The 16,005-nt window shown below is 43.6% G+C and overlaps 1 protein-coding gene across 1 annotated transcript in view; it reads right to left on the reverse strand.

The window, feature by feature from the left end:
• Positions 1–16,005, reverse strand: part of Met (MET proto-oncogene, receptor tyrosine kinase) — a 79,593-nt gene that overhangs the window by 38,208 nt on the left and 25,380 nt on the right. Inside the window, exons 3-7 of the mRNA XM_032906920.1 lie at positions 7,986–8,120; positions 6,944–7,117; positions 2,614–2,774; positions 408–510; positions 162–298 (exon numbers count right to left, since the gene is read on the reverse strand). Coding sequence (XP_032762811.1) covers positions 162–298; positions 408–510; positions 2,614–2,774; positions 6,944–7,117; positions 7,986–8,120 — 710 coding nt within the window. The remainder of the gene's footprint in view (positions 1–161; positions 299–407; positions 511–2,613; positions 2,775–6,943; positions 7,118–7,985; positions 8,121–16,005) is intronic.

Raw genomic sequence — 16,005 nt, forward strand, 5'->3', positions numbered from 1 at the left:
TAGAAAAATCAGCGAAAGGACCCAGTTGGACTTGGGAAGAAGAGAATCACCAGGAGAAAAATCATATAAAAACATCTTTATGCTCTGTGCAAATAAATGCAAAAGAACTTGGCTTGGTGTATTAGGCACGGATATTAATACAACAAAAAAAGTGACAATACCTTTTCAAAGTACATGTTTTCCCTCCGATTGAAATGTGTCTAGAATTGCCGCTGTTGAGGTACTTTCCAGTCAAAGTGAGTAAGGTGCCTCCGTCCTGAGGACCATACCTCGGAGAAATACTTGTTATTACAGGATCCTGAATGGGTGGCAAAACCAAAAAGGAACTGGTTAGCTCTATCCTTTATGCAGATGAAATAAAAAACCAAACATCCCGGGTCATGACTAAAAGCAAAGCTTGGACTTACCACATAGGAAAACGCACTGTACTGTGCTGTCTCTCGACTGTTCGAGACGATCACAGACACGTTGAAGTGCTCACTCATCGCGGGGCCAACTGTGCATTTCAACCTGCAGAGAAAGAGCAGAGCTGAATAAGTCTCAAATCCACACGCATTTTCTGATTTTCTGCTTTGGCTGCTTGTCATGATGGGACCATTAACTCCAAATTGTGAGCTCATGATTCCAGATGGTAAGCTCGGTTTCATGGAAGTCATAATGCTGAAAAGTCATGTAACCCTATTTTCTGAATGGTGGTGCCAAACTTTATGTCGACCGTTGTAGGGCCCTTCGTAGGTCACCAGTGCAGACTCACCAGCTAAGAAGTGCATGATAACCTAAGTCTGTGAAGTTATGTGTTTGGGTGTTTGGCCCAGGTAGCATAATGACTGCTGCTATGTCAGCCGCATGTGAAGTAATGTGCCAGCTACGAATGGAGTAAGCCAGCTCTCTTCACCAATTTATGCCAACAACTATATTTTCTACGACTGTAGTCGTCAGAAATCTATTTAAACCACTTAAAGGCTAATGCTACTGGGACAGATTTCTGTAGATTATTATGGTTGTGCCATGTTGGGGACACAAGTATGCATGTAGAAGCCAGAGGCCAACCTTGGGTGTCACTTCTCAGGGGCTGTCTACTTGGTTTTGCGATGAGCTCTCTCTCTGGGACCTGGAGATGCCTGATGAGGCTAGACTGGCTGACAGAAAGCTCTAGGAGTCTTCCTGTCTCTGCTTCCCCAGTGCTGGATTATCAACAGTGAGCACCACCACACTTAACTTTTTACTTGGGTGCTGGGTATTGAGCTTGGATCCTTATACTTGATTGACAAGCGCATTAGCAACTGAGGCATCTCCTTGGCTACCAATAGTGCCAATTTTTATCCGTAATCTTATATAGCTATATATATAATAAATATATATTTATATAATAAAATTTAAATATAATTTGTTTTTACAGACTTCTAAAAAGAGAGAATGAATTGTCTTTTTTCTTTATAGCTCTTAATTCACATTCTAATAATTAAGAGTTTTGGAGAAAAAAGGGACATTTGTAGAGTAAACTCGCTTTTGCCTTTGGCCTAGCAAGCTTGACATTGACTGGTTTTCGTGATTATATTAAGGTCCTTTATGATGACCCTGGAATGGAATCTATATTAGATAATTTACTTTATAGAACAGATTCAACCATAATGATTCAACTGTTGAAACTTTGGTTGTTGCTACTGCATGCCAACAAGTAATCCCTGGGTTACCTGGTCACTGTGGCATTTAGGGATTTTAGAGGGAATGTGTAGAATACAGGAGACTAAGCACAGGTCTTGATCAGAGAACAGAGCGCTGATCTCTGGCTTCGCTCAGGTAGGCTGTACCCTAGTTCTCTTAACATTAGGCAAGAATGGAACTGACACCTCCTAAGATGTGGGGGACGCCCAGATGGCAGAGTGCCATGAATATGACCTGAATATACATTTAAGCTCATCTAAAGAGTCTAAAAAGCGCTTCGCCACTGTTCCAAGGACCAGCAGGTGAATCATGAACAGAGGACAGACACCCAGCTATTTACTGATGTTCATGAGAAACCTTTGTGGGGGGCAACGTTTGAGGTCTCAAGGGGAAGACCCAGTCTTTCAAACTGTACGGGCAATTTCTGAAGAGGCTTTCCTTTAGTAGTTTCAAACCTCCTAGATGCTGGCCCAGCGGGATGGAAGACCAATTACCACACACACCTACTGGTCTGAGTTTGAGCCCTGAGACCTACACTGGAAGGAGGTAACCAAGTTCCTGAAGTCATCTTCTGGCCTCCACACACAATGCTACATGTGCAACTGTACCCACAGACACTCGCCAAACACCCTAAACCACAGCAATAAACACAAATATTAGACTCCAACTCTGTATAAAGATTAAATCGAGTGAACAAGTCTAAAAACAACTCATGGATGCTGAATTGCTCTAGGCCATACCACCTTTCTCTTTCTCCTAGTCTGTTAATAAAATGAGATTACGAGGAGAAAACCAAACACGTCTTCAAATGCTATGACAGGTCAAGACCCTTGTGAATGCATGGATGAACATGTTGAACGCTATTTTTTTTTCTTCTTCTCAGAAAACCCAATTAAAGAACCCGGCCTATCTCCCAAGGCCGCTCAGCAAAGTCACCATGCTCCTTACGTATTTGTCGTGCTCTCGCTTAAGGTCAAGGTACAGCTCTCGTTGCCAAGCAGAACTTTGGTTTTCCTTAAATCAAATTTATTATTCTTCTTGAATCCAAAGTCCCAGCCACATATGGTCAGCATTGTTCCTCCTTCGAGGGGTGCACTAGTGGGGAAAACCTACAACGATAAACCCAGCAGACTGTGATCATTTTCCACATCGTGGAAACCAAGCAAACGGTGTATTGCTTTTTAATATTTATTTTAATCCTGAAAAAGTCACACACACGTGTTTCTGTGCGTGGCTTTGCGTCTGTGAGCACACTGACTATGGAAGCCGGAAGAGTGCATTTGTTCCCCTGATCCTGGCATTACAGATGTAACGCGGGTTCTAGGAACTAAACTCAGGGCCTCTGTTGAACACCTTTCTGACTCTCCGAATCAAGCAATTTATGTCTACCAGTTTGTATTTCTTAATAAAAATTTTAGTTGCTTTAAATATGGTGAAACTTTGATCTAGAACCTACATGAAGTTTTGTAATAGTACAAACAACACTCTATTTCTGGCAAAAAAAAAAAAATCTAAACTGAGAGATCCTCAAATCAGTATTGTAGTGATGTTTCTAATTCTACTTATCAACATTATTTTATGCCATTGTAAAGATGGTTTTCCTTCGGTGCAATGTTCAGTGATCAACAGGCTAACTTTCGGTGTGTTAAAAGTGACCCCTGGACTTACTATGTGACGGTGGCAGCCATATGCCGTAACATGAGGCACTTATGATGGCCGCTCCAAGGCTAAAATTATTTAGGCAGAACACATTTCCAAGTTAAAAATAATCTTCTCCTGGGGAGCCGTGTGACAATTGAGAAAGGAAATGCTCTTTTGGGGGGACATATTGTAAATTGTACTGTAAAGTACAATGGTGGGAAAATGAAGCCTGAGGATCAGGGCAACTCAGAACCAGCCAAGGCGCTTACTGAAAAGCCTGCCACTCTTACAGTCAAGGAGAACTTCCAGAAGAACTCAGGTTCGCACACATTCCCACCCTCCCTAAGCAAGTAACTGCAAACCCATGCCTTAATGCACCCTTGTTGCCAACCCCCTCTAAAGTCTCAGCCTAATGCTTTTCTAATCGCCGTTTGACACACAAAATCCACTACACAGTTGTGCCTTTCATGAAAAGTCACCTCATCTATGTCTAGCGAAATGAAAACTGCTAGAGGGGAAATCTGTTTACTAGGGCAATCCTAGCAGAAGAGAAGAGGCAGTCGCTCCCAGGGCTCTTCAGGCCAATGCTCACACGCAGCTGCAGCTCACTGTAAGGAGGCTCCCTTCCAAAACAGCTGCCCAAGCCCATGTGGGCCAGATCCTTCCGCCTCCGCCTCCAGCCTTTCCCCTGCTCCACGTTAAAACTGAAGCCTGCCACTCAGCACACCTCATCACTGCTTCCAATGAAACGGCAGAGAGACTTGGCAGCCACCGAGAAAGGGCAGCATTGCCTAGTAGCTGTGGCCACTAGTGACAAGTGACTAACACAAGTGACTGTAAAACCTGCACCCCCCACCCCCTCCCCCCACACCGAGTTAAAAAGGTTGGCTCTGTTTAGCATTCTCCGAGCCCAATGCTGTCCCAGTAGCTTATGAAGGAACTGTCCCTCTTCCACGGGAAAAGGAAGGAGGCTGTCGGAGACCACACACCCTTGTACAGCCCCAACAATGGGCTGGCAAACTTGGAGTCATCCTGAAGTGCAGAGAAACTCTCCAGGCAGGAAATGTTCTGCACAGAGCCACAGAAGCCAGCCGGGTCTCCTACCTGTCCGGCTGGGGAGATGCTACCACAAATCAGTTCCTCTCCTTTCACAGGTGAACGACCACATTACTGCTGGGACCATTCCGTCAAGACCTTAGAATTATGTTGGTTCACCCCATTAAAATAAAATATGAGAAAGCATTAAAAAAAACATCGAAAACTAAATTTACCACCGGAAGCCATGTTCTCGTTTAGCAGGAAAAATAAAGTCACAAATATGCTGATGGCCCGGTCTGGTGCTGCTCCTGATCTGGGATTCTGATCAATGATACAGTTCTATTGTGTCTCTGAGACCGTCTCCAGTCCTGTAACGTATGAAGATTGTCCCACCGCGATACACCCAGACTGTACTGAGAAAATGCCCCTCCTTTTCTCACTGCTCTTGAAGTCTGGGGTCAGAGGACACACTTGAAACAATGCATTGGGTTTAAAATCTTGAAATCACTCCTATCTGAAACTGCAAAGTGTCCCAGCTACTGAACACCATGTACCGTGAGAAGCAGGTTAATGTGTATGTATCAGAAAGTGAAATTCTATACATCAGCTGGATTTGTGCATGGAGAGTTGAGGGCAGAAAAGAAAGGGGGACAATTTATCTTATTATCATTTTTTTTTCACAGTAAGAATGCCCAATGTCACGGTCTAGCATGGCATGAAATCTTCCTAACAGCTATGGGCAGAGGGGGGTGGGTGTGTGGGTTTACACAGTCAGCTCTGCTATTGCTACTTTCTGTCTGCCGTAAAACCTACACCTCATTGACTTGTGCTTGTCACACCCCAACTTTTTTTTTTTTTTTTTTTTTTTTTTTTTTTTTTTTTTTGGTTTTTTTTTGGAGCTGGGGACCGAACCCAGGGGGCCTTGCGCTTCCTAGGCAAGCGCTCCACCGCTGAGCTAAATCCCCAACCCCACACCCCAACCTTTTAAAGTCACCAACTGTAGATGCTGGACTTTGGAACGATGAAGGAAGAAGACTTGTAAGAGAAACGATGCTGTTCTGGAAAACTCTAAGCTATTTGCTCTGTTGTCAGCTATTTTAGCAATAAAGGGAGGCACAAGGGGCCAGACAAAGCGCTCCTTCTGGTCGGGTTATCAGCCTGCTTTCTTAAACACTAATGTGGACAGCTTTGAAAGGAAACTGTTGTGATTTAATTCTGTGAGCGCCCACACAAACATACACTAGGTGTAGTTGCCATAGACAGTAAAGAGTACAAGTTTCTGGCGTCTGAAATTGCTAAGGCTGTTTGTTTAATAAAGTATTCAGCTGCAAGGAGGTTTAAAAGACTGAATGACACAGTACAGACTCAAAGTTTCTTTCTTTTTTCTTTTTTTTTCTCTTCTCTTCTCTCTCTTCTCTCCCCTCTCCTCCCCCTCCCTCCTCCCTCCTCCCTCCCTCCCTCCCTCCCTCCTCCCTCCCTCCCTCCCCTCCCTCCTTCCTTCCTTCCTTCCTTCCTTCCTTCCTTCCTTCCTTTTCTTTCTTTTGCCAAGGCTTGGTAACTGTGTCACACCTAGCAGAACATGGTTTCACTGAAAGCCCAGTTACCCACTGCTAGTCTTGCTCTAAACCATAACTAAATGGAAACAGCCAGGCACCTCAGCCTGCTCTCCACTCTTTGTTTACTTGGAGTCAACCAGGTGACCCAGCCCTTTAACTTGAATCTGTCACAGGAAACATTTACTAAAGTCCAACTCTTCTACAGGCAGACAGAAAAGTGGATACTGGGTCCTCACTTGGGAAATCATTTTCAAGCAAAATATTTAGGGGCCAAGACGCTTTAAAAAAAATCCAAAACCTCAGATTCTTATAGTCTCAAACCAAACCTTATAGAAATAAGGCAACACTTTGAGTATGGCTACAGGGTCAAGGTTCCCATCTCTGCCAAGAGTTAAGCTCTTCAACGGCGGGCCTCACTTATCTCTTCTTGAACTTTATGTTTTGCCATATGATCAGTAAGTGTTTTCAGAGTGAATAAAGCCATATGATATGGTTTATAGAGTGTAGATGCCAGTATAGTATTCTCTGTGTCATTACTTGTTCAAATACATTGAGATAAGATTTAAAGGCACCCACAGGTAAACCTGGGAACCAACCTTTATGTATGAGGCTCATCAGTCCACATGGTTCAACTTGGGGGCTCCATGTACGCCATGAACCTGAGACCCATCTCTGTGGAGCTTGAAGCTTCAGTTTGGGCACCTGGCCCAGAGCAGGCAATGAGGAATAAGAGTATGGGTGATTATGGAGGGAACGGATCTGGACTGGGGAGCAGTAGTGGTCATCTCTCACCTCTCTATGTTACACACATGGGCCTAAGGGAGAGAGACCACCCTAGAGAGGCCCTAGGAGCATGAAGCAAGCACTTCAGATACAGAATGAGAGGGCGTCCCAATGCTATCTTAAAGACAAAGCTAAGACAGAGAGGGGACTTTGGCTGATATCCCCCACATAGATGAATACATTTATTTTTGCATTTTTTCATTTTTGGAATTTGCATTTACCAAATATACATATACATAATAGCTGGCAGCTATGCCTACCTTATAAACTGCTGGCAGGCAGATCTCTTGAGTCCATGTACTGCTGGGGCATTCATCGGAATGCACACACCGATTGTGGCACCAGCCACACTGTATAAAGTAGGGGGCAGAGAGACACTGACTGCAGGACTGGAAATGCCCACAGCCTAGGCCATTCAGTGGAATCTTGGTGATCTGCAGAGAAGGGAAAGGGCTTCTAGAATGGCTTGTAAAAGCTGACACGTACAAGTCTCATATAAACATCTCTCGACGGCATCTATGTGAAAATCCCATCACAATGGCTTTAAGTGATCTCTAAAAAGCCAAACTCCTTCTTACTGTTGGCACACATATGGTAAAAAGGTAACACCGTTTGGCGGATACAGTTTGCACCTGAGACGCCTGCTGCTTGGAAGTCTGAGACGGGTCTGTGAGCTCCAGGAAATCTTGGACAGCATAACCAGAACTAATTAATTAACTCCCTCCCCACCCCAACCTTAAGGAAACATCAACATTACTGTCTTGGTCCAGAATCACTGTCCTATAATGTTAGAGGTTCTGCAAAGTAGAGACATGTGGCTCTGTCTGTGACGATTTTAAAATAACAAGAGAAACTAATTTAAGCTGCAGGGGAAACACTCGAGACCCTGGAGAGTTCTGTGTAAGGTTACACGGTTACATGGCATTCTGGTATCAAGACGTTCATCTCTCTTAGAGGAAAGGGATTACAGGCTGGAGTCACATTCCAGTGTGTGTCTCCAGGATTTATCTGCCTGCTCTGGGGTTCTGCTGTTAGCACTGTAATTTACATCTTTCCTGTTTGTTTATTTGTTTGTTTGTTCCACCGAGAAGCAGGACTGAGGAGAAATGCACATTCTTAAGAAGACCTCCTTAGGCATAACATTCTTTGACTAGTATCAGGAGCCCTCTGGAAGACTCAAAAATGAAAGAAATGGAGGCGGCATGAATCTAAGTCTCAGAGATGGGGAATTTAAATAACGCCACACATCATCCCCCCAAGAAGAACCGAGTCCATGCAGATTCCCATGGAAACAGGCCTTACCTTCTTCCCTGTGACCACCAAGGTATAGCCATTTTGATTTGACGGATGTTCGACAATAACTTCCGGAGACACAGGATAGGAATCCAGGAGGAAATTCACATGGGGGGTGAAATGTGCCGTGCGAGAGAGCACCACCTGAGCGACAGAAAAAGACACCCTCATTCCAACAGATTCGCTTTGAACTCGGGGAGAGTGCATTACGCTCCAAGTAAGGACCCACAGGGCAGCCTGTTAGAAACCAGCACAACATCTTTTCATCTCCTGCCTTGAAGCCAATTTGTCTAAACCTCATGTTTTGCCTCTGGTCTCTGCAGTTTGTAGAACAGAACTTCCAGTCAATGCGGCAGTACAGTCAGACCATTCCTTACAAGAGCATGGGGAGCTGGGGGAGCCAAAACTCTCCCCAGAAGGAAGACACCGCGTGGGCTACATCATTCCCGGATTATTCTCTAATCTCTCCTTTTAACCCTCCACCTGGGGCAGTTTTTCTAAATGTAGAGCACGAGGAGTCTGGAAACCTGGGGCTGACTCCAGCTTTCCTAATCTTAAGCTGTATTTATGGATCTTCTGAGGTCAGAATGGACTCTATTTGAACTGAATGTTGGATGGACAGACATACACACACAGAGACAGACACACAGATACAGACACACACACGCACACACACACCACTGTCTCATGATATGCTATTATTTATAGTACAAATAAATGTCTACATTTTATGCTGGCTTTAACAATAAGGCCTGGGGTTTTAACAATGCCTGAAGGTTGTGTTCAAAGAAACAGTGCTATTCTGGCTTTCAGGTACTCTATCATTAGAGACATCCCCCAGCAATCCAATTTCCCTCCTTCCTGTTTCTAGAATCCAGTGCTAATAGAAATTCAGGGACAGATCAACTGGGGAGACTAGCTCAGGACTGTTCTACTAGCCGACTGCAGATTTTAGGAGGGTTTGGGCATGCTCAGAGGGACTCTGAAGTAGGTCATCTGTTTGCACGCAGCCAGTGTGGAGTAAGAGGCCGATTGAGCACTGGGCTTGACATCAACTGTGACACTGACTGACATTTCCAAGAAACGGTTATAAGTTCTAATTTCAAAGTGCACGGGTTTGTTATGTGAAATCCCAGGACACTGACAGGCACCCTGAAATTAGAAAGCAAACAAAACAAAACAAGAAAGGAACAAAACCAAAGCACTCCCTCGGCTACAGTTTTCTCATTCACAAAACAGAAGTGGAGATTAAAGTAGTGATTAAATGCTTTGGACTCAAATACACACAAAATAAACATATTCTGGGGGAAAAATGGTCATTTTTTTTTTCTTCTTCTTCAACACAATAAAGAAGTCAAGTAGCCTGAAACAATTTAGGAAGATTTCCAAGTGCTTAATTTGTTCTCATGGGGTGAACTGCTAATAGAAAAAAACTAACCCAATGCACATTGAACCGTAAAAGTTAACATCATGACCGTTTGGTTCTACTCCAAACGCTCAATGCTTTCAAAACACCTCCATTAATCCGGGTGGTTATATTTGCACAGAAACTAAATGATGGTTCCAGGGTCATGTGGTCAGGATGGAAATCACTGTTATTTCTTATACTTAGGCACCTGTGACCTTTTAGAGGGCAAAATGAAGAAGAGTTTTATTTCCAGTCCCCTACCTCCTTGCCTGGGCTGCTCACCTATCCAATGTTGAAGATCCCAAACCTCTATAGAACATCACCTGGTTGTCAGCCATTCAGTTTTGCAATCTTAAACCTCCTTTGGTGCTTAGCACCTCCCATTCTCTGTAGTTCTCCAACCCATGACTTCACTTTGAAAATAAAGATAAAGAACCCCCCCCCCACCAAAAAGCCAAAAAAACTCTTTTGTCATGCACGAATCAAAACCAACACAAACATCAGTGTTTTAGCTGGTCTTAGGCTAACTTGACAGCACTAATTAGAGCTATCTAAAAGAAGGGAAACTTAATTGAGAGAATGCCTCCATAAGATCTGGCTGTAAGACACTTCTTAAATTAGTTACTGAGGGGAGAGGGCCACACCCATTGTGGATGGTTCCACTCCCGGACTTCTCTAAGAAAGCAGGCTGAGCAGGCCCTGGGAAACAAGCCACTAAGCATCACTCCTCCCTGGTCTCTGCAGCTCCTGCCTCCAGGTTCCTGCCCTATTTGAATTCCTGTCCCGGCTTCTTTGATGATGAACAGTGATATGGAAGTGTAAAGGCCAAATCAACCCCTTCCTCCCTGCTTGCTTTTGGTCGCGGTGTTTCGTTGCAATAATAAAACCCAGACTAAGACCCATAAGCTTGTCTTAGTACTCAGCTTTCTGTGACTTTTACCTCTTTGAGGATTACGGATCAACTTTTGCGTCTTTGCACGTTGCACCTGCCCTTCTGGCTTCCTCGAGGTTCCTCAGACCTACACGACAATGATCATCTCCCAGAACCCTTTGAAAGGCTATGTTTCCTTTTCCTTAAACTGCTGTCACGTGATATGTCAGGACTGCTTGCTGCGCCTTATGGCAATTCTATATATAACCTTCTTGCTCGGTTTAGAATTTCTCGAATCTATAATAAGCAATCCCTTCTTAATTACTAGACTGTTATCTTTGACTTTATCGCATATCTGATTCTATGTGCTTCCCAGGAATGATTAACCTTCCCCTTTGTTTTCAAAAAGAAGCTCTTTGCATCCCTGGGCTTGGGTTGATTGATTTGTTTTTGCCTCCTCATGACTTTTCAGCTGGAGACATGTTCATCCTAGGTAACCGGGTCAGACACTGTGCTCAGTACTTCAAGAAGCGATCACAGATATTCTGGACGATAGATACCGCTTTCGCTTTCAATAAAATCCAAGGGAGAAGTGAGCTGGAGCGTACAGGAGTCAGGTTTCCCAGAGACTTTATCTAATGCCCAAATCTGAGCATTTGATTCCTTCTTAAACACCCAGTTGCTTGGCTCTCGGAGCCCTGGAGTGAATAAGAATATGAAGCCTGGAGTCAGAAGTCGCAAAGAGCACTGGGGAGTTGAAGTTAGAACAGCTTTCACAATGCGTTTTCTTGCCAGGGACTCCTTGTTTCAGTAACCTTGGCTGCAGGAGTTCAGTGTGCCTGCGGGAAAGGCCTTGGTTTAAATGAGTACTGATGGCCCACGGGACAGCCTACTAGCCCGGCTAGCAAGGCCGCTGGATTAGATGGGGGGCTGTCAGCTATGGAAAGTGGACAGCCGGAGAAGGAAGGAAGACCAGGGGAAGGGTGTGTGTGTGAATCTTTGCCTTCACAGGGATGAGCAGAGACCTTATCACAGATGCAAATACCTTTTCAGCTGATCGTTCGCCTTTTCTCTGCAGGAGCTTCCGCTGCAAGGAAATGCCAAGGATACTTTTTCTATCATTAATCCCCCACCCCCCATCGCCAGAATCCTAAATAATTGAGTAACCACTAAAATCCTCAAAATACTCCCGAAGCAGTGCTTACAAGAATTAGGAGTTGCTTTTTGTTGTCATGGAGATACTTCTAGGGACAGAGCAGAATTTGGCACGTAAGTTTAATTCTTATGATAAATCACTTGGCAATCTGAGAACAATTAGTATGAAATAGAAGACTGGCAATTATCTTTTGAATTTCTACTGTGTCCATGACTAATCCTTAGTATTTTAGGTCACAAACCCTTTTTCTTTAATGATCTTGAAAATAGAGGTCTAATGCACTGTTTGGGGGGGGGGAGAGGGAAGAATCCACATTTACTCGCTCATTGCTGCGACTGGGCCACATAAACTCTCTCACTAAGGGATCTGAGAAACGAGGGGGTAAAACAGCACAAGGGCGGAAAAACAAAGCGGCGTGGTGTCACCCAGAAAACTTGTAAATGTGAACAAAATACTTTTCCGTGATTTATTATGATACATAAAGACCAAATTCCCTGCCGTATAAAGTTTTCATTTTCAACTAGTCAGCTTTACAAGTTAAATTTTGTTTAAAAACAGATGAAGATAATCTTAACTGAAAAAAATTAAGTCTAGGTGGCTATCTAGTCCCTCAAACGCTCTGTTTCTCTTTTTCACACAATTCAATAGTTTCATGTGATAAGGGGAGGAGGAGGAAGAGGAGGAAGGGGAGGGGGGGAGGAGGAGAAGGTGGAAGTGGAGTAGGGGAAGAGGAGAAAAGGGAGGAGAAGGTGGAATAGGAGGAAGAGGGGGAGGAAAGAGAGGAGGAAGGGGAGGAGGGGGAGGAGGAGAAAAGGAAGGAGAAGGAGGAATAAGAGGAGAAAGAGGGGGGGGGAGTCATGTTGATGTTTGCAGGGTCAATAGGAATTTCAATGCTCACTCGAGTAGGAAATGTCCTTAATTTACAGCAAGCCCGATAGTCAGATGACTTCCAGGGGCTTCCCCCTATCCTTAGAGAACCCACGGTCACCCATGCTGCTCTGCTATGACCACACAGCCACCCCACCTCCTCTGCCCCACACCCTTCCCATGTGACTTGGCACCCCCAAGTCTGGGGAGTGTGCTTCATCTCCCACTCTGTTTCCCCAGTGAGAATCCACGGCTGTCCCTTCCGCTCCCACAGCTTCTAGCCTGCATTAGAGAGCCTAGTGTTTAGAGTACATGCGTATTTGTGCAGTCATTACTACAGTCGACTTTGAAATAATTTAGTCGCTCGAAAGAAACGCCACCAACACCCCTTAACAATTACTGCCCAATCTCCTGAGCCCCTGACAAGTAGTAATCTGCTTTCTATCTCTCTGTATTTTCCCATTTTGGACATTGCATATACATGGAATCTGACGATGTCTGGACTTTTGGGTATGGCATTTACTGCTTAGTACATGTTTTTAGGATTCATCCCTGCTCCTTTTTACTGTCAAACAATAGTGTGCTGTATATACAGACCACATTCTATGCACGTGTGCATCACTCGAGGAACATTTCAGCTGCTTCTACGTTCTGCCTCTGAATAATGCTACTATGGATATTAATGTGAAGCTATCTGTGTGAACATATACTTTGATTTCTCCTATGTGCTGCATCATAAGGCTTTTTTTTTTTTTTATGGTTTTAAAACCTTGCGGCTTTTAAGGTATTGCTAAGCTATTTCCTGGCGTTTGTACTATTCGACATTCCCACTTCTTGAGGGGGTCTCTCTACATATCTGGCTATCCTGGAACTCATGTAGACCAGGCTGACCTCAAACTCACAGACATATGCCTGTCTCGGAGTGATGAGAGTAAAGGTGAGTGCCACAATGCCTGGCCCTAGTCTCCATTTTCTTTATTATGGATATTTTAGGAGGGTGTGAAGTAGTACTGTTCTTCGGTCTGGGTTTGCACTTCTTACCAAGTGTTTTTTGATTTGGTTGGTCTTTTTGTTTATTTTGCTTTGTTGTTAGAGGAAAGTCTACTTCGAGAGATTCACTGGAGACCCTGGTCAGTGCCCATAGTCCAGGCTTGGAAGAATGTTTCCTCAGGGTCAGAGTGGGCCTCTATAGCGCAGGGTCCTAGAGAAGCTGGTAGCTGGCAGGGTAGATTCTCACTGGAGAAACAGCGTGAGAGACGAAGCACACAGTTATCCGTGTGGCAGATCAGGCAGAGATAGAGAGGCCTGCATAAAACTGCTGGATAAGAACTGAAAATCGACAGCCCTGTTTAAAGGCAATCAAAACTGAGGAGGAGCTTTGACACCATCTATGATATTGACTCATTTTAAATGTTAAGAAGCACAGGGTTTCTGTTAAGGAGTAGGGACAAACCAATTATCCATGAAAGAGTCAAATTATTGGAATTTGGGACTCAAGGAGAAAAGTATGAGAAAAGATGACATTATGGATAGACAGACCAAGTTATGACTAGATACGGTGTTAGAGATTTCAAGTTTAATCTGCTTTCCTGTATACAAGTATAGATCAGACTCTGGCCCACAGTAGGTCTGCAAGACACGTCTATTGTTTTTAATATATTTGCAGATTGAAATGGGAAGTCTATGTATGCCTCGATGAAGGCCTGGATGTTTTAAATGTCTCAGAATGAACTGAACTTTTGAGTTTAATGTGTATTTTCCCTGGATGACTCTGACGCCTTATGCCTCTAGGCAGCTTGAGATTTCCTAACATCTACAAAGTGATGTTTATTAGAAAGAAGCCTTAATATGAAGAGTGACTGTTCCGATCAAGGAAACTAGTTTAATAATAGAAAAAAATAGTAGAAATTGCTGACTGGCATTGGAAGCTCAGAACTCAAAGAGGAGGGAGGCAATATACCAAATACAAAAGTCTGTGAGGTAAATAGAACAGGGGAGGCACGATGTGGCCCTCCGTGTTGCAGAATAAAACCATGGAGTTCATTTAAGAGCCGGGGCCTGGGAACTTTTCTCTGTACTTTGCTTAGTTATTTTTGCTGGATGGGCAGGAGTGCTTCTATGTCAAGCAGGCATTGTAGGGACAGGCATATTCAAAAAGCAAGTCTTGGGGCTGGAAAGATAACTTAGCAGTTAAGAGCACTGACTGCTCTTCCAGGGGTCCCGAGTTCAATTCCCCAGCAACCACATGGTGGCTCACAACCATCTGTAATGGGATCCAATATCCCTTCTGGTATGTCTAAAGACAGCTAAAGTGTACTCATATAAATAAATAAGGTGTCTGTGTTTCAACTATTTGAAAAGAATCAAGAAGAAATTCAAACACCTAAAACCCAAATAAGCTAGTGAAATTGTACAAAAAAAAAAAAAATGGAAAGAGCCAATGTGTTTGTCAGAGTTTGGGTGTGAGAGAGCTTCCCGTAGGCTCATGTTTGAACATTTGGTCCTCATCTGGTGGCACTGTTCTGAGAGGCTGAGGGACTTTTGGGTAGTGGAGTCTGGCTGAAGGAAGTCGGCTACTGGAGAGGTGGCCCTGAGGTTTCCATCCAGACCTTGCTTTCTGTCTGTCTCTGCTCCCTCATCTACCCTGATGTGAGAAGCAGCCTCCGCCACGGCCTTCAGTCACTGCTGATCACACACTGTATTCACTGCGGTGATGGACTGCATCCTCAAGGCCAAATCAATCCTTCCTCCCTTAAGGGTTCTGTCAGCACTTTGTTACAGCGGTGAGATAAATAACTAATGCAACTTCCAAATCTGTTGTACAAACACATTGACCTCAGGACAATTAGTCTTTCTACAGAGTTTATCTGCCACTGATACTAAAAATTAATAAAGGTTCATAAACTAATGCTATATGTTTTCTATCTTACGTTTCCCTCTCTCTCTTTTTTATTTTCTGCAAAACATCCACAAAATAAATTTTAGTTTCTCTTTGTTATCTACAACCAAAACAAACAAAAGTTCCACATTTTCCCAGGGTTTCAAATATTTGTGACGCTTTAAATTTCTGTGATTTGAGAGCGAACAAAATATATGCCTTTCAAGAGCATGTATACATTAATTTTAAGAGCCCGGCTTAAATTTTAGCTATGGGCATGACCTTCGAATTCTTATTTACACTAAGTTCTCATTTAGCAAAAAGAAGCTTCTGAACTCAGTGTACATGTTTTCCTCAAAAGAAACAGACCGGTGCTAATATTCTTTTGGTGGGGGCTATATCTAGGTCAGTGTTGTATATTTCATTTTAAGTGACATTTTTAATGATGCCTCGGTCTGAATATTTTATAAGAGATGAGTCAATTAACAATCCCTAAAGAGAAACAATGTTTGAGTTTAATCTTCAGATGCATCTCTATCTAATGCTCCCTTTTTGGACCTGAATGTGCCTACTTGTTAGAAAATAACAGTAATTCCCAACATGATACACGCCATTGCCCTTCCAAGGAAGGCACTGATGTGGCACAGCCGATGAGGGTCTAGAAGACCCACACAATCTGATAGGGAGGCCAGCAAATGAACTGGACTTACATAAAGGGAATGGTTACTCTCACTTTACCAACATGACCCTTTCAGTAATGACCATAAAGAATAATCATGTCCAAACGACATCTTTCCTCTTCCATTTCCTGTTGGACTCAACTAGCCCAGAAAAGACCAGAAGGGAAAG

The sequence above is a fragment of the Rattus rattus genome, chromosome 6, assembly GCF_011064425.1.
Source record: "Rattus rattus isolate New Zealand chromosome 6, Rrattus_CSIRO_v1, whole genome shotgun sequence".
NCBI classification, from domain to species: Eukaryota; Metazoa; Chordata; class Mammalia; order Rodentia; family Muridae; genus Rattus; species Rattus rattus.